The 17,166-nt window shown below is 36.5% G+C and overlaps 2 protein-coding genes across 2 annotated transcripts; one reads left to right on the top strand and one right to left on the bottom strand.

The window, feature by feature from the left end:
* Positions 1-116: 116 nt before the first annotated feature.
* On the bottom strand, positions 117-7,062 carry vdac2 (voltage-dependent anion channel 2). The gene is made up of 9 exons (XM_028007115.1): positions 6,909-7,062; positions 4,163-4,234; positions 4,025-4,074; positions 3,461-3,613; positions 3,281-3,333; positions 2,128-2,355; positions 1,849-1,999; positions 1,659-1,716; positions 117-1,066 (listed from the first exon to the last, which is right to left on the bottom strand). The coding sequence occupies exons 2-9, from the start codon at positions 4,227-4,229 to the stop codon at positions 975-977; spliced, it is 852 nt and encodes a 283-aa protein (XP_027862916.1). The 5' UTR covers positions 4,230-4,234; positions 6,909-7,062; the 3' UTR covers positions 117-974.
* A 1,646-nt stretch (positions 7,063-8,708) lies between these two features.
* Positions 8,709-14,789, top strand: LOC114138509 (histone-lysine N-methyltransferase SETDB1-B-like). Its single transcript, XM_028007819.1, has 7 exons — positions 8,709-8,900; positions 8,986-9,331; positions 9,449-9,622; positions 10,970-11,171; positions 11,258-11,331; positions 12,172-12,362; positions 13,719-14,789. The coding sequence occupies exons 1-7, from the start codon at positions 8,874-8,876 to the stop codon at positions 13,833-13,835; spliced, it is 1,131 nt and encodes a 376-aa protein (XP_027863620.1). The 5' UTR covers positions 8,709-8,873; the 3' UTR covers positions 13,836-14,789.
* The last annotated feature ends 2,377 nt before the right edge of the window (positions 14,790-17,166 follow it).

The raw sequence follows: 17,166 nt of genomic DNA, 5'->3' as shown, positions 1-17,166 counted from the left end.
TCTGCAAAACCTTTAAATAATTTAGCACTGCATTTTTTAAAATACCTCACAAACCCCTAATACTAGGTTTGCACACTTTATAAATGCATTATAATTATCACTCTTGTAGGCATTTATGACTTTAAAGACTTTATTGAAAATCCATACATACACAAAGGGACCTCAAAGACTTCTTTATAGGATTGGTCTCCTCTCGGAACAGAAACATAGCTTTACATGGTGCACATGTGCAACTTTACTCTACTCCTCCAAATAATTTTATAGTTTGGCATCACTTAAAACATAATGTGCTCCACAGTTAATCTGTTGCTGCATAATTAACAAAATATCACTCTGTTCGGGCGAGCCAACGTGCAGGTTTCTCTCCCACTAAAAGTAACCCCAAACATGATCAGTTGAGGGTAAGGTCACATGTGTAGCTTTGCCAAAACATCCCAGCCTCAAACGTCGACAAACAAGACGTGTGCATTATTAGTATTTAAACACAAATCAACATTAATTTTAGTTCTGGATTTGATAACTGCTAAGATGGCAAAGAATACCAAAAGTCATGATTGTAGATATTGGAGGTAAAATATGACAACCCTAAAGTAACTAATGTTTGGACTTATGTTTTCACATAAAAAGGACAACATTGGAGTGTCTGGGATTATTACACTAAAGCCACACACAGTTGTACAGAGGGATTGGATTATTACAATTATCGTGGCAGTATTGAACAGGAACGATGACAAAATGTATAAATAATATGACGATGTCTGTCTTTTGGTTTGATGCAATCACAAAGTAAAAAGCATCAATAAAAATAAAATATTCTGAAGACAAAAGCACCAACATGATGTGGTGCCCGAGACGGTGTTGCAGAAGCCTTTGAACCAATCTCTCTATGATTTCCCTTTGCTGGTTTGAGTTGGACATACTTTTAAGGCCCGATTAGTCTGATATTCCCTTGTCCCTTGCTGCATGATTACAGTTTAAGCTTCCAGTTCCAAGCCCAGACCCAGCTTATGTCCTCCTACATTGATGTTCTTCCCATCGATCAGGCCAGAGAGAGTCAGTTTCACACCTGCAAACACAAGGAAGAAGGTATAGTTGTTATCTATGCACTACAGTTTTCAAGCTGTTACTAACCCAAATTCCACATCTTTCCAAACTATGTAGAAATCATGTTGTAAAGTGGAAGGAAAATTATACTTTATTTTAAAGCTGCAGAAGATAGTTCTGAGAAGCCATGATAGTTCATGGACTTAGCTTGAATTTTTGAAAAAGCACACTTTACAGCTCTCTCCCCGTTGCTCTGTGCTACACTACAACCTTTGATCTACAGCAGTCTGTCGAGAACTCAAAAAGAATTAAAATGTTTCTTTAACATTATTTTTGCTGACATTAGCTGATGGCACACTGATAATCTTTAGCTTGAATGAAGGTAGGCTCTGTGCGGTGAAAGCAGTGCATACATGAGCACAATTGACAATACCAAGACATTCCTCCCAGCTGTTACAAACTATTTTGGATTTGACCATTACAAAGATATCCTGCAACAAAATAAACTGAAGCTTGTGGTGGTTTTATAGCAAAATGTGAAAAAGTTCAACAAGTAATATTTCTGAAACATATACCAAGTGCTCCTGCAAATTACACGGTGGTAAGAAACTCACCTGGTCTAAGAGTTTGGGTGTAGCCGACACCTACTAGGCTACTGTTGTTAACTTTAGCCTGAAACGTCCAAAAACACAAAAGGGAAAACAAAGATGTCAGTGAGCAGTATTAGGTCCAGAGTTTTATGGTGACTTTTGTTGCCTTAGAACTACCACAGATGGTGTGGAGAGAAAAAAAAAAGAAACTTACACTGATAGAGGCATCTTTATCCAGTTGGTATTTGGCAGCAATGCCAAAGCTTGTGCTGTTGTTGCCAGCAGTCCAGGCCAGATTGATTGCAGTCTCCAGCTTGTCACTGGACTTCTGGTAGATGGAGCCACAAAATTCTGCTCCATCATTGCTGTAATGATCGAAAATAAACATTTCCAAATAAAAATGTAGTTAACTCCTTCAAATGGCAAAGAAACCCAAAACTCATAAGAACCATAAGGAGTAAAAACAAACAACAACAAAAAAAACTCTACATACACGTTTGTATGTAGCTGAAAGTCTGCTGTCTTGTAGCCGATGGCGAAGTTGCTCTTGGTCATTCTGGATTTGGCGGAGTCAAAGCTCATCTGGTAACCGCCGAGCCATCCCTCGTAACCAATGACAGCGGCTCCGTGGATTGTGGGGCCAGCGAAGTCAAAGTCAACATCGCAACCCAAGTTGATGTACTCACGCTTGTATGCGGTCTTAACTTTGCCACTCTTCTTGCTGTAGGTAAAAGATGGATTTTGTTAAAGAAAAAAATCTACTTTATGCATAAAACAAGCATCATTTCCCACATTATGTTTGTCTTTTTAGTACCCTTTTTTGGGAACAGATTTTTACGAAATTAACTCAACATCTTGATAACAAACACATAGGCAGAGTTTCAGAAGGGAATTCAATTTAAGATTTGTCTTTATCCCAAACAGGTAAAATACAAAAACAAACATACAATCCCAGTTGATAGGTATTTTCCTTTCGAACCTAAATAAAAGAAAGAACCACAGACAACGTATATGAATTTTATGTAGAGCTTTTGTAAAAGGAGAACACTCTGAGAACTCTTCCTCCGAAGAATCCACAGAGCATTCTGATCGGCTCTCACATGAGCTCCTGTTTTTATTGTCAAAGAAGAACAGGCAAGGGGGGAGTCAGGAAAACAACAGAGGTCGTAAAGCTTCTAACCTAAACATCTAACAACCCAGTTCCAGATGTGATATCTGATCAAAGGTCTGAGCCCGGTTCAAATCTCGGTCAGTACTGTCAAGAAAACAAAATACGACTGTTCACAGGTAGTTACTAAATTAGGAGGTGCGTAAAGTTGAACCGACAGCAGTGACCTCCATACACACGTAAGGAAGAGAACACTTTAAACAGAAAATCACAATGATCTATAGGCTGAATGTGAACTAAAGTAAGAATAAAATGATAATACCAAAAAATCTCTAACACCAGTGAAGTGCTGCAACATACTGGTTCTATACAGGGACTCTGAACACATAGCTGGTAAAGACACTTGTCAGAAGTATTTGAGGCAAAGATCAGGTTTCAATAATTACTTATGGAGTGAAGCAACAGGCTGAGCAACCTCCTCCTGTTGAGTTCTGGATTAAAATACACACAAAATCAAAAACCTCAACCATCATCTTACCCAGTGTTGGGTGAGAAGGTTGTGTCAAATGTCAACTTCAGTCCTTTTGTAATCTGCAAGATGAAAAATTTGGAATTCATTGGAAATAAGAAAGCTTACGCTGTTCTGTCAAAGTGTACACCCTGTTCTTTTTGTAGTAGCTGCTCTTAATGTACAAAAATGTTAAACATCTATGCAAACCTGATCTTCAACAGCGATTTCTGTTCCCAGTGTGTTGTCAGTGTTCCACTTCTCAGTGAAGGTCAAGCCATATTCAGGCCGGTTGTATTTGGTTTCCAGGGAACCGATAACTTTGCTGGTATCAGTGTTGGACGAACCAGATGTTTTGAATTCCTGCAGGAGACATTTTTAGAGAAACTGGGATCACATAACAGGCATGAAATTAATAACATTACCAATTGTAGTAAATTTTGAGAAAATTAGTTATTGTACAGTTTATATGTATTTTTGTTGCTATACTGATTTTTTGTGGGTACTCTAATTAAAAATTAAATTAAAGCTAACCCAACAAGCACTTTTGGAAGGCATCCAAAAGTAGCAAGTATAAAAACACTGGGGTTTTTATAATTAAAAGTGACTTGAATGGAGATTCCAATGAACAGAAGCATTGAGCTTGGGACAAAATAAAGATTTCGAAAGTTCAAGGCTGAGTGCAAACAATACTTTTAGGTGTTTTTGTTGTAAAAGCAACACAGGGATTTAATAACTGCCAACATGATTATTCCAAAATCCAAATGATCTTACAACTCCGCTGGCTGACTTTGTCTTGACATCAAGCTTCACCAGGCCAAAACCTGCATGAAATATGAGTATAAAATTTAAGTTATCAACTACATTTGAAAGAAGAAGCTTCAACATCTTCATGAGTGTACAAGGACCTACCATAGCCTTTGTTGAAGATATCCTTGGCAGACTTGCCCAAATCAGCATAAGCGGGAGGAACGGCCATTATACCTGCATATAAAAAGGGGGGGAAAACAGTTACATCTGTTTAACGCATGACAAATATATATTTTTAAAGTATAGTTTCTTTTTACAATTTGCATATGTGACAGAACAAAAGAATATAAATATACTTCATGTGATTGGAATACACAAACCCCAATGAATGGAACAATTGTGTGTATATACGAAAACCAAACTTACTAGATCCACAAAATATTACAGTTCCATTTGTGTATAAAACTCATTATGTTGCTGAATTTACTGGAGAAGGAAGCTTGCAGTATTTCTTTTGTTTTTACACATTTCTGTATTCCTAAACTATTCTTTTTACATCTTTACACATCATTTGGGGTACAAAATGTTCAACTTAGAACACTTATTTCTTCTCTTTTATTGCACTGTTAATATATTAGTTTCAATCTAATTTTTGTTCTTGTGTTTTTAGTGTGCATTTTAATTTTTTTTCTATTTGCAAATAGAAAAGTAACAGAAAAAGGCTTATCCTTTCAATATAGACTCCAGTGTTTGATGTCCCATTCTGCAACTTTTGGATGGATCCCTACTGAATTATCTTGTTGGCAGTCAGATTTTAGGCCAGGGGTCTCAAACTCCAGTCCTCGAGGGCCGCAGTCCTGCAGTTTTTAGATGTGCCACAGGTACAAAACACTGGAATGAAATGGCTTAATTACCTCCTGCTTGTGTAGATCAGTTCTCCCAGCCTTGCTAATGACCTAATTATTCTTTTCAGGTGTGGTGCAGCAGAGGCACATCTAAAAGTTGCAGGACTGCGGCTCTCGAGGACTGAAGTTTGAGACCCCTGTTTTAGGCTATGTTCACACTGGATGCCTTAATGCTCAATTTCAATTTTTCATGTGAAATCAGCTTTTTTTTTTTTTTTTTACGTGGTCGTTCACATTTGCAAATATATGCGACTTGCATGTGATCTCCTGGAAACCAGCTAAAAGTGTCCCGCATGCGCAGTATAGGATGCAGTCACATCACATGTAGCAAATCATCATTTGTAGTGTTTGCAGAAGTAAACATGGGTGGGAAAGATAGAGACCATCTTGCCATTTTAAATTTGTTGTTCAAACGGAGCCAGCACATTAATAATCCTCATTATCACCTGCCAAGGTTGTTTTTCTTCCCGCTTCTGGGTATCAGGATGCAGAATAGTACAGGTTGGATGAATCAATCAATCAATCAATCAAATTTTATTTGTATAGCACATTTCAGCAGCAAGGCATTTCAAAGTGCTTTACATCATTACAAACACAGAAACACAATGCAACGTAGAATCAATCATTGAGTCAAGTTCCATCAATAAATTTGTAATTGATTACATTTCAAATACAATTCTAAACAGGTGGGTTTTTAGTTGAGATTTAAAAGAAGTCAGTGTTTCAGCTGTTTTACAGTTTTCTGAATGCGACCTGGCCGCACAGACACAGGTCACATTTGAAAAGATTAGACACATATTGCATTTAGGACAACATATCCTAGTCTCCCGAGTCGCATTTGTAAAAATCCAATCTGTTTTTTTCATGACTGTCATGTAGCCTTATACATGCATCTATTCTTCTAGTTTAAGTTGTATTATACAACACTCATGAAGCTGCAAGCGACTGTTGAAATAATTTATTCCAACATTTTGTGGAAACATTTCAAACACACATTTTTATTCAAGGTACTTATGCCTTATTGACAGAAGGACAAGTACAAAGATTTTTTTTTCTGCACTTAAAGAAGTTATTAAGGTAAAGCTTGGTCTTATATCCCTGTTATAAACAACGTATAAGACATTGACAGATTTATCACTTAAAAGTGCATTTAAAATGTAGATGAGCAAACTTTTGTTGCTCCAATATTAATAAAATAATAAGTAAATATTAATAAAAACAATATCAATAGAAGTACATACAATAAAAATATTAATGGGAGCTTTGTAGTCTTGTGGCAAGAGGGATAAAACTGTTGTGGAATCTGGTTGTTCTGCATTTATCCTTATCACTTATTAATGATAAGAATAAATGCACCCGTGCTGCTGAACTGTCTGGGTTAGAATCTAAAGTCTATAACTTTCTTATATAGCTCCAAGTTATACAGTTTTATACTCGCTGAGTACAAACAAACTCACCACCCTTGCCAACAACATAACTGTTTCACTTTTTTGATGAGCACCTCTGGCACAAATGGCATCCTGTGGGCCAGGTAGTAAACTGCCAAGGTTACCGGGAAGAAAAGAAGCCATTTTAACAACAATGGGTATACTATTTAGTCGTGACTCTTAAGGCTTTTTAGTGTAAATCAGTCGCTAAATCCAGTTGGACTGGAGAAGGCTTTGACCGGTGCTAGTTACTGTGATGAGCTAAAATAGCTTATTCACTTTGGATGTGGGTGTCGGCTAGTTTCCGCAATGCTAACAGGCCAAATAGATGTAAAGCAATATCTAAAGAAGATTTGTGGCTGTTTCATTTAAATAATTTTTTAAAATGTGTTTATTTTTGTTTTAGACTACAACTAAAACCTTCCAGTAAGAGCACATGTGTCAGACTTAGCTCGCTGCTACAGCTACTGAAGCTAATTATGTTAGCCTGCAGAGTTCCGCAGCGAGTAAAACTACTCTCTAGTTTATGTCTTAAAGAAAACCTACAATACAAAACTAAATAATACGGAACCTTACCAGTTGAAGACTGTGTTAGTGTTACACAAAAGTGACTCTTTGGAAGGGTTCCTGACAACACACGGCAGAAGCAGGCGTCACCGGTTGGAGGGCGAGCTGAAGGAGACTGTTCTGCAACGAAATGCTGACCTTTCGGTTTCCAGTTTTAGGGCCAAAGGCGCCCAAACGTTTGCCTGAGTAAAAATGGGTTTACATCACAGACGGCATTTTGGTTTGAGTTTTAACTTAGGTTAACCATTTTCTCTATAAACGTAGACGCTTAAAGCTAACGTTCAATTTTTAATTCTTAGAAACGAGTTAAAGCTGTTTACATGTTTTTAGCATATCAAAATACAAAAATATATTTTTTTGCCTTTAAGAGTTATTAAATTACTGCACTATTAGTCATTCTTTTTAAACTTCAAATTACCTTTTTATTTATTTTTTGCTGCTTATTTAATTTTTGCTACTTATTTAGTTATTTAGTTTCGATGTGTGTGTGTGGTGTGTGTGTGTATAGATACATATATCTTTTTCTTTTTTTCCCCTTCTATCTTCTTCTTTAATTTATCTTGGCAGGTGGTATCCAACGTTAGGATGCATTATCGCCATCTACTGTGCTTGATATGGGCCACAATATTTATTTTAATGGTCTCAAGGGCCAGTGTCCTACAACTTTCATGTTTTTGTCCTACACACCTGAATTAGATTGCTAAACTGCCACACTACCTGCAGCCAAGATCTACAGAGCTCTGCTAACGAGCTAATATTAGAGTCAGATGTGACTCTAATGAGGGAGACATTTAAAAGTTGCAGGACACCAGGTATTTTTTTTTTTTTTTTTTACGGAATAATTACATTTAATTTCCACAACAGAATGACACTAAAAGTACCAGTTATTATCGTTAGATCTATTTTTTTTCTTTCTTTATTACGCTGGACACTCTGCACATAGCCCACATATGTGCATATGGGAAAATCACAAAGGATTTTCCCAAAAGGAACATTTTCCCAAAAGGAAAATCACAAAGGACTCCACTCACCCAGCACACACACTCTTTTCCCTCCTGCCCTCTGGGAGGCGTTACAGAAGCCTACCGACCAGAACCACCAGGCACCGGAACAGCTTCTTTCCCACAGCTGTCACGCTTTTGAACGCCTCCTGACATAAAACATAAACTATAAGGACTGTATTCCCCTATCCTCTCATACAATAATAACACATGGACTGTCCTCACACACACACACATCACGGACTGTTTTCTTCACACACACATACAACCTGTAAATTTTATCTGCCATTATTTTTCTATAATCCATTCCCTAACATTCTTGTATATTCTGTATAATCTGTATAATCTGTGCATATAGCTCCCATATTTATATTTATACACAATATCTATATCTCTTGCTATAACCCCTTATAATCCATACATACACAGTCTTGCACATCCGTAAATAAATATTTATATCTCGTAGAGCACTTCTGGATAGATGCAACCTACATCTCGTTGCTTGTACTTGTGGCAGTGCAATGACAATAAAGTTGAATTCTATTCTATTCTAAAAATGCAGCCATCGTCTTTATGAAAAAGGTCTGTTTTTTTCTTTACAACCTAAAAAATAAGAACGAACTGATTGCTCTTTAAAAATCACAACTGATTTACTGTTGTAGATATTTGTCAACAATGACAAGGTGCATATTTTCAAATGATGGGTTAATATTTGTGGCTCTAAGCCCGTTTTAGTCACCTGGACTGAGGCTGCAGACCCTTGAGACATCTGACCGAAACCTTGCTCCGCTCCACTAGGAGGCAGTTATGCAGCTATCCTGTGTTTACCAACGAGTGCGCCATCAAACTGAAGAAACTGAAGGTTTGCCGCTTGCTAACGTGTGGGTAACAATACGAGTATCTAAGCAATTTTCTGTGCTGTTTGGCTATTTGAAGTCACCGTATCTCGGTTTTGTTAGTTTCCCTTCGTTTGATGATCATATTCCGGACGCGCAAAAAGGTAAGTTGGGAATTTTGCCCTGGAATAACAAGGCTGTGAACGTTAGCGTCTGAGAGTTGTGACCGTAATGTTGCAAATGCAAAAGGTACAAATGGATGACCTGAACGACGAGAACCTACAGAAGAAACCAGTGGTGGTTCTGACTCGACTCCCAGACTTTACTTTCAATGCGCTTCAGCCGCCGACGCCGCAGCAGTTCGACAGCGAAGCCGAATCCCCGGACAGCTCCGGCTCCGACATGCTGTGGGAACCGGAGGACGATTCGGGAGACTCGGATTTTGGAGCCAAAAAGAAAAGTCAGCATAGACATAAAATGGTGAATGACGTGAACGTGCCTTCACCGTTAGTGAGCATCAATAACAACAGCACCAGCAACAGCAGCAGCGTCTGCAATAACGACATCAACAGCGGCAGCAAAGACACCAACAAAGGTAAGAACCTTTCCATCCACAAATATAAACTACTAATAACACTGGACTTGCTAGAATGCCTAAGGAGTTCAATCTCCAAACTCCATATTGCAATTGTGTTTCCCCCCCAATCCCCAGCTGCTGAAGCATCCCCCATCATAGTGTCTGCAGCTTTTGCCAGCAGCTCCAATGAAACGAGAAAAGAGCGGCCTGATTTTCCAGAGATAGCCATTGCGTTGGACATGGTAGTCCTGGCCAGGAGGAGAGTCATGAGGTGGCAACAAGGCAAGATAGTCGAGATCATTAACAAGGGTAAGAAAGAGCACTTTAATGTGAGTGTGTGTGTGTGTTGTTTTTTTTTAATAAGTTGAAATAAAATCATTAGTTGAGTGGAAAGACAGGTGTTCTAGTTGACTCTAGTAATCCTTTTTCAGGAACTGAGGTAGTTTTCTGTGACCATTCTTTCTCCTTTCTGTATCAATCAGGGTAAAACTTTTACCTCAGAAAGACCCCAGCATGAAAAGTGAGTCATCCTGTTCAAACTTATTGAGATCACATTAATCAGAGTTCAGAGTAAAGTTGTTAATGTCTTGTGCTTCATGGGAATATGTAACATTGGTCAGTGTTGTGCGTTTCCGTGGAGTTTAAAGGTTCTTCCAGTCAGTTGGTAAATCAAATTTGGGAGTCAGACTCGAGCTGCAAACACAAACACTTCAGGGTTGAAACAGTTAATCAGATTAATTGTGATGAATTGATTAAGGAAATAATCCAGTAATGTAGTAATTGATTAATGGTCAACTGGACTATAGTGACTCTCAGTCACAGTTTCTGACAGAGCAATGTATTTATGCAGATGATGACAGGGGAAGGCAGAGGAGTAATTTTTTTTTTTTCACAGATTATACTGTCATGACAGAGTGGTAGTTGTAAAAAAGACATCATTTTATATATATTTGAATGCACCTTGAGACACAATCTTGGATTATGAGATATTATTGGGTCATTGCAATCCATTCATGGTAGCTGTGTCTTTAAAATTAATTTTAAAAACATTACAGTCACTTTTATTGTGTCTTCTGGAGTAACTTTCCCTCCGAAAGTGAAAGAATCATCATAGTTATCTTGCTTAGGTTTGCTAGTTTTATTTTTGCTAGATTAGCATTTTCTTCTATTACTCATTTTGCATACATATTGCCACAAAGCTTTTTCTGATGTTTTACACTGTAACTGCTCTGATGCAAGCTGAGTTAAAGACTTTGTTTGCCTGGGATTTTTAGCGTTTTCTGTTGCTTTTTGTACCTTCCTTACTTAATGCCAGGATGGTTAGTAGAAGCATTTCTAGAGCAAATTACATTTACAGTAATGACTGTTCAATTGTTGTTTTTAAGCGGTCTTTTAAAAGTATTTTTGTAAATACATTTAAAAGACCATTAACCCCTTTTCCCCTTTAATCCTATGTACTGACTCTTGAATGTGTCTGAAATATCAACGCATTTCATCTTTAAAAACACTTTGCATCCTTTTTATTTTTAATATATGCCATGTTACAGGGCTTGTGCTTTTTGTGCTTCTCTCAGTTTTCCTCGAGTTTCGTGAGCTGCAATAAAATCACGTAGACAAGATTCAGTGGTTTTGTTTGTTTTCTTTTCGTCTTTGCAGACGATGGACGAGTAAAGTACAAAGTGATTTTTGATGAAAAGGGAAAGAGCTTGGTATCAGGACATCACATCGCAAAGAAAACCAACCCAAAGCTGGACCAACTGTACGTCGGAGCCCGGGTTTTAATTCGGTCTCCAGAAGACGAGCAGTGCTTCCTGTCTGGACTTTTGGCTGAGCTTCCCAGCAGAAAGAATCGCTTAAGGTCTTGGATCAAATGACTGCTAAGACATTTATGAACCCCCATTTAGAAAAAAAAAAAGTCTTTTTGAATAACTTTATGCTTTTCAGGTTTCTGGTGTTTTTGGATGATCACACACCAGTTTATGTCAGCTTACCATCACTTTATCTCATTTGCAGACAAAGTAAGTTTGACTGTTTGCTCCTTTTTTATTTATGAATTATATTTTGCATCTTCTGTGAAATTATTATGACGTATGTATCACGTGTTATGTTTTAGAGATAATATTTACCCTGCACCTAGCCAGGATTTTACCTCTTTTTTTTATCCTAGCATTGCAAAAAAACATTTCCTTTTTTGTGCTTATTTGGTTTCATGCTGCATATAGTTGAAGCCAGATATTACATCCACCAAAGTAAAAGACACACACATTTCTTTGTCACTGTCTAGAATTAAATCAGACCAAACTTTTCATGGTTTAGCTTGGTGAGAATTACAGAATATATTTCTATTTTGTAAATGCCTAAAAACCTGGCAAAGACATTTCTTTTGTGACCCAAATTATACATTTTACGACCAAATGTATGTAAACCTTTGAATTTCCTTAAAGTCACAAAAGAAATTCTGAAAAATGTTTTTACCAAGTTTTCTGGCATCTAGCAAATAGAAATAATTCAGGTAATTCTAACTAAGCTAAAACAGTAAAGGTTTTGTCGAATGTGTCTTTTTATTCGGTGTATGTCAATATCTGGCTTCAACTGTAATTGCTCATGTTTTGTCAGGACTGAATGATAGTAGTTATGCTACATGAAGATAATATGTTTGTAATCAATTTAGTGGAGTTCTCTTAAACAAGTTTGTACTTAACATTTCTGTATTTTATTTGGTACTTTTTGCTGTTTTGTCCAGAAGAGGGCACTGTGAAACAAAAAGTGCTACAAACTGTGGACTGCTGTGGAAAGAATTTTTTTATTTTTCTTTAATACTTGGTGATTCATTTCTTCTTCTTTTTTTTTTTTTACAGTGGCTGATCCTTTAGAGGACCTTGTAGATGGTCCACACAAGTGCTTCATGGAACAATACTTGAGGAGTTGGCCGTATCCACACCTAACCCACTACAAAGAGGGACAAACCCTTAAAATAGAACTGAATGGAGTCCATCAGAAGTGTCAAGTTGAGTCGGTTGATTGCAGCTTGATGAAGGTTGTTTTTGAGGTTAGTATCTTTTCTTTTCTGATTTTATTCTATGTTGTAAAATCTAAAACCTAATCCATTTAAGTGCTGTGTTTTAATCCAAACATAGAACAGTTTTGAATGTTTTTTTGTGCTGTTTCAAGGAAATTATCCAGACGTGGGAGATACCAACGTACAGCAATACTATGAGTCTAGAAAATTAATATTGGTAGACTGAAAATTTGGTAGTATTATTTTTATATTTGTTTTATTGATGCTAAAAAAATATCACAACATTTCCCTTTGAAATGAAATCCACAAAGACACTAATTCTATTTTAACAGATAATCTTTATGGTCATCGTTTGACTGATGACATCATACAAATATTCTATTAAACATTATTAAACAAACGTGACAGTCCCAACCATACTTTTCTCTTTTGTTGTTTGCAAATGTTACCAGTTAAAGTTAGTCTATTTTCAGTTGGAAGAGTCGCTTTCATGAACAAGATTGCATTCCTATTTCAGTATTGCATTGACCAAAGGTTCTTTTTGAATGAATTGTTTCCTGTGTGTGTCAAGGCTGAACTCTAATACAGAATTTAAAGTTATTGGGTCAGGCTGAAAGTTAAAGACTTTTTTGTTCATTTGTGTGACTGAGTAGTCTATATGTAAGGCACACTATCCTTGTAATTCAGTGAAATCGTACATTTCAATATACTATTTCAGCATCAAAATGCTTAAAAATAAAAAAAAAAAAAAAACGAGCAAGAAACAGAACATTACTGTGGCAAAATAAAGGAAAGTGATGAAAAGATTAAAAACAGACATACACTAATGATTTAATTATTATTAATCAAAAACTTGTATCTTAGCGTTGATTTTAAAGTAACTCAGAATTTTATCATTCGTCAATTTTTGGAGTCATCTCAATAGGACAAGTAACCGTACTTGTCCTATTGTTTGGCTGAGCTAATGGGAGCATTTATATACTTAATAAGAGGCGCCCCAAGATGGAGCCTTGGGGAACCCTCTATAGGGATTTTGTCAACTTCAATGAAAAGTTACCCATTGACACAGAGATGTCCCTGATCTTTAAGTCAGTCAAGTCTTGTTAGAGAATCCTGCCCAGCTCTCCAGTCGCTTCAGTATTGTCATGGTCAACAGTACAATAATAGAGTAATTAAACACAGACTGAAGTTTTTTACAAGCCTGTTTTTCCTCTTACAGCTGATGTAAACACAACATTAAAAGATAGAATATTACCTCAAACGTTTTAATACACAAAGCTGGGCTTCTTTTCAAAGACTACTTTAATCTGACAAATGTGCCTCATTGGAACCCCTGTTCTAATTTATTGAAAATGTTTGTATATAAACATTTTATATTTTACACAGGAAAATGGGGAGACGGACTGGATCCACCGAGGCTCCTTACGACTGGAGCATATGTCCAAGTTCTTGGAGCTGAAGCAAACTCGAGAACCCAAGGCAGACAATTCTGACTCTAAATGACCTATACATTTTTAGAGAAAGAAGACATTAAAAAAAAAAAAAAAATCATTATGACTGTAAATACATGTTTCTTTCTGGCCGTCGACTTATATTTTGGTTCCTGACAGAGCAGATGTAAGGTTGAAGTATGTCAACTCAAATTGGCAGTTATTTCTTTTGGTCATTCTTTTAGTTTCTGTTGAAAAGTGTAAATACGTTTATTCTCTACTTGTTGCATTTTTCCATTTTAAATGTATTTCCAAATCTTTGTGCATAGAAACCCTGCTAATAGTAACCTGTTTAAACAAGGACAAATAAAAAAATTTAGCCCATTGATGTCTGATAAATATGACAAAAAATATTAAGCAGAACAACGTATGCTTGATTTGAACATAATATTCCTAGATTAATTTTACTCCTATTTTGATCCTGGAACTGCTCTTAATTGATGCCCTCGTGCAAGTAAAGCATTTGTCTATATTAAGAACGTATATTTCTTTTATCCGTTTTTTTATTTTTTTATTTGACACTATTTTCACAATTTGGTGTACCTAACACCAAATTGGTGTTAGGTAACACCAATTACTTCTTCAGCAGTAGTGAACGTATTTTAGTCTGTTATTCTCACCTCTTTTTTTTTTTCCCTAGAAATATTTTTGACATTTAAAGATTTTTTTTTTAAAAATGAGACTTTTCACTCATTTCTGTTTACAACTTGGCAAATGATGTCCATTCTGCCATGTACACTGTGTTGTTTATAAAAGGAAAGAAATAAAATAAAGTTTTACTATGTGTATTTACTTTGACCTTTGTAATTAGCTTTACATGTAATCCAGTCCATCATTGATTGTAACATTGAGATTTAGTTGTGAATTTGACAGTCAATGTTTTTAGTTCTCATCTGTTTGGCTTGAACATAACTGAGGGAATGGTACACCATGATTAAGTTACAATAAAGTAGTTGTTTTGTCTGTATTTAGCGTCACATCGAGTTACAAATGGGAAATAAGACAGTTATCCAATGTATAATTTGATTTGAAACCCGCTGAAAATAATAGGCGAGTAGAAACCTTTTCAGGTCCCAGCCACACATAAAGCTGTCGTACCAGTGTGCATAAACTTGCAAAAGGCATGAATATTACATTTACTTTGTGCTTTCTTTTTAAGCATTTTTGAATATTTTGTTCCATGGTAAAAATGTTAGTCAATCTAGATTTTCAGTTATAGACTGATTACCAGATTTTATTTCCTCTGAAAGTTAAGTTAAGGCCTTCTCCCAGATCTTGGCAAAGGCTGCTCCAAAAGAAATTCTTGTAATACTAGCAAATAGAAGCTATAAAGGTATGCACTATGTCTGCATGTATAAAGAGAGAGAGTTGGTAGTTAGTTATTTTTGCTTTATTAAATCAAAATAAGCATCAGACAAGCCACGTTGATGGAATTGATACCTGTGTCTGTGTGACTTTCCACCACTTATTTGTGTACCGGATAGATGTGAATAAGCACATGTGTAAAAACAAGTGTGTCACATGGGTGTGAAAGGTTAATAGAAAGGTGTGACTGGTAGAAAACTTGCAACACCTCCACCAACAAGTCCCTTGTTGGGACATTTGCCTTGCAACCAGTTGAAAAACGTGTTGCCAAAATAGTAAAGAGCTCTCAGTGGAAGCTAAATATTAATTAAAACCATCGCACTGAAATGACAAAGTAATTACAGCCATCAGCTTAGCAAAATTTCCTGAATAAAAATAAACTTGCAACACCTCCACCCACAAGTCCTTTGTGGAGACATTTGCCATTATTTACAGATGTGTGAATGAGCACGTGTGAATGAGCACATGTGTGAATAATGGCGCATGAACTAAAATGTTTTTACATCTATTAGTCCTTGCTTTGAGCTGTCTGAATCTTATCTGGTATATGGGCTCAAATTCACCATGAAGCCAGTGATGAGGGGAATGAAAAATGTCCTTTGCCTTTCGTGTGTCTCTCTTTAAAAGTATTGGTGTTATATTAAGTAATTTGGTACAAATCGTTTTCCCAGACACTTTTGCTATTATTGGAGACCGGATGCATTTGTATTTATAATTTTGAATGTGTGAATGCCAGAAAATCCAGAGCAAATTTATGCGGGTGCACACAGTTCTTGTTCTGCAAAAATCATATTGTGCTGCATGTTGCACAATCATTTCATCCTCGAACAAGAGTTGTTTAAATAAAAGTTTTAAAAGGCAAAATCTATGTTAATCTCTGTCTGTGTATGTAAACTGTAGAATGTAAAACTGCATCTGAAAATGATCTAATATGTTGAGGTGGATAAAATTCTTTTAGGACTTTGTTCCAGTTTCTTGCCTCGTTGTCGAAAGAGGAACAATAGGGAGATATTTATTAATATGCTGTGAAGGGAAACAAAGTGTCCCAGAGTTCACTGCTTCTCTGTTCTAACTTTAAAAAAAATGTTAATAGCTTTATCCAAAATAGCTTTGGTGTTCGGATATAACTTTATTTACATTTGTATATGAATTACATCCTCATTTCACTTCTCGTTGTTTCCTTCTTTATGCTAACACCTGCTCATAAACACTTTGACAGTGAAAGAACAGCACACAAAGTATGCTGTTTAAAGCGATGTTTTTCTTATTTTCGTCATATGTCAAAAAGTGATTCCTACTAGTGACACGTTAAGTGAATGTTTTGCAACTTCACTAAATGTTACATATTTTCATCTTATCATGCAGTAGTAACACAAAGTTAGCAATATTTGGCTTTCAGGTGAAATTTCAGAATAACCATAAAATGAATTATAGCCAACCCTTTACAAGTGAACTTAATGTGACTTTCTCTAGGCTTTTAAATACACATGTCCAACTGTTCAGGCACAGGCGTCATTGTCTTGCATAGACCAGGGAGTAAATATGCTGGACTACGGACCAGTGGGCCTGAGTTCTGTTCTCTGCTGAGCGACAATTCACTTTGAGCAGAAATGATGGCCGCCAACAACGTTGGAGATGTTAAGCAGAGCGCTGTGCATGAGCCACTTTTGTCACCAGAAAAGTTTATGGTGGTGTTGGTGTGTACGAGGGTGTGTCTAGTCAATGCAGGGCTGCCCTGAATTTTCTGAATTGTTATGAATGTCATCATATGGGGTCCCATCTCAAATACAAACTGTATACAAACAATCAATGATTGCAGAAACAGTCGGGTTCTTGTTCTTGTTTAATTCGATCAGTTATGAGGGTGTTGTCACAATGTGTTGTCACAATGTGTCGTGTCATTATCTCCAGAGTTCTCTTTTAACATGATTTAGGTTATCTCAAAAATTTCCCAATGAGACATACAGAATCGCACCTTG

Source organism: Xiphophorus couchianus, chromosome 22 (genome assembly GCF_001444195.1).
Source record: "Xiphophorus couchianus chromosome 22, X_couchianus-1.0, whole genome shotgun sequence".
Taxonomy (NCBI): domain Eukaryota; kingdom Metazoa; phylum Chordata; class Actinopteri; order Cyprinodontiformes; family Poeciliidae; genus Xiphophorus; species Xiphophorus couchianus.
This window is presented reverse-complemented; position numbering and strand designations above follow the sequence as displayed.

What these genes read in the sequence shown, in the direction of transcription:
- vdac2 (XM_028007115.1), bottom strand. Translation starts at nt 4,229, where the DNA reads ATGGCCGTTCCTCCCGCTTATGCTGATTTGGGCAAGTCTGCCAAGGAT. An exon ending in ATAAAGATGCCTCTATCAGT is followed by an intron (nt 1,717 to 1,848) that starts GTAAGTTTCTTT and finishes TGGACGTTTCAG; the next exon opens with GCTAAAGTTAACAACAGTAG. An exon ending in CACCCAAACTCTTAGACCAG is followed by an intron (nt 1,067 to 1,658) that starts GTGAGTTTCTTA and finishes TTGTGTTTGCAG; the next exon opens with GTGTGAAACTGACTCTCTCT.
- LOC114138509 (XM_028007819.1), top strand. Translation starts at nt 8,874, where the DNA reads ATGATCATATTCCGGACGCGCAAAAAG. An exon ending in TATTCCGGACGCGCAAAAAG is followed by an intron (nt 8,901 to 8,985) that starts GTAAGTTGGGAA and finishes CAAATGCAAAAG; the next exon opens with GTACAAATGGATGACCTGAA. An exon ending in CAGCAAAGACACCAACAAAG is followed by an intron (nt 9,332 to 9,448) that starts GTAAGAACCTTT and finishes CCCAATCCCCAG; the next exon opens with CTGCTGAAGCATCCCCCATC.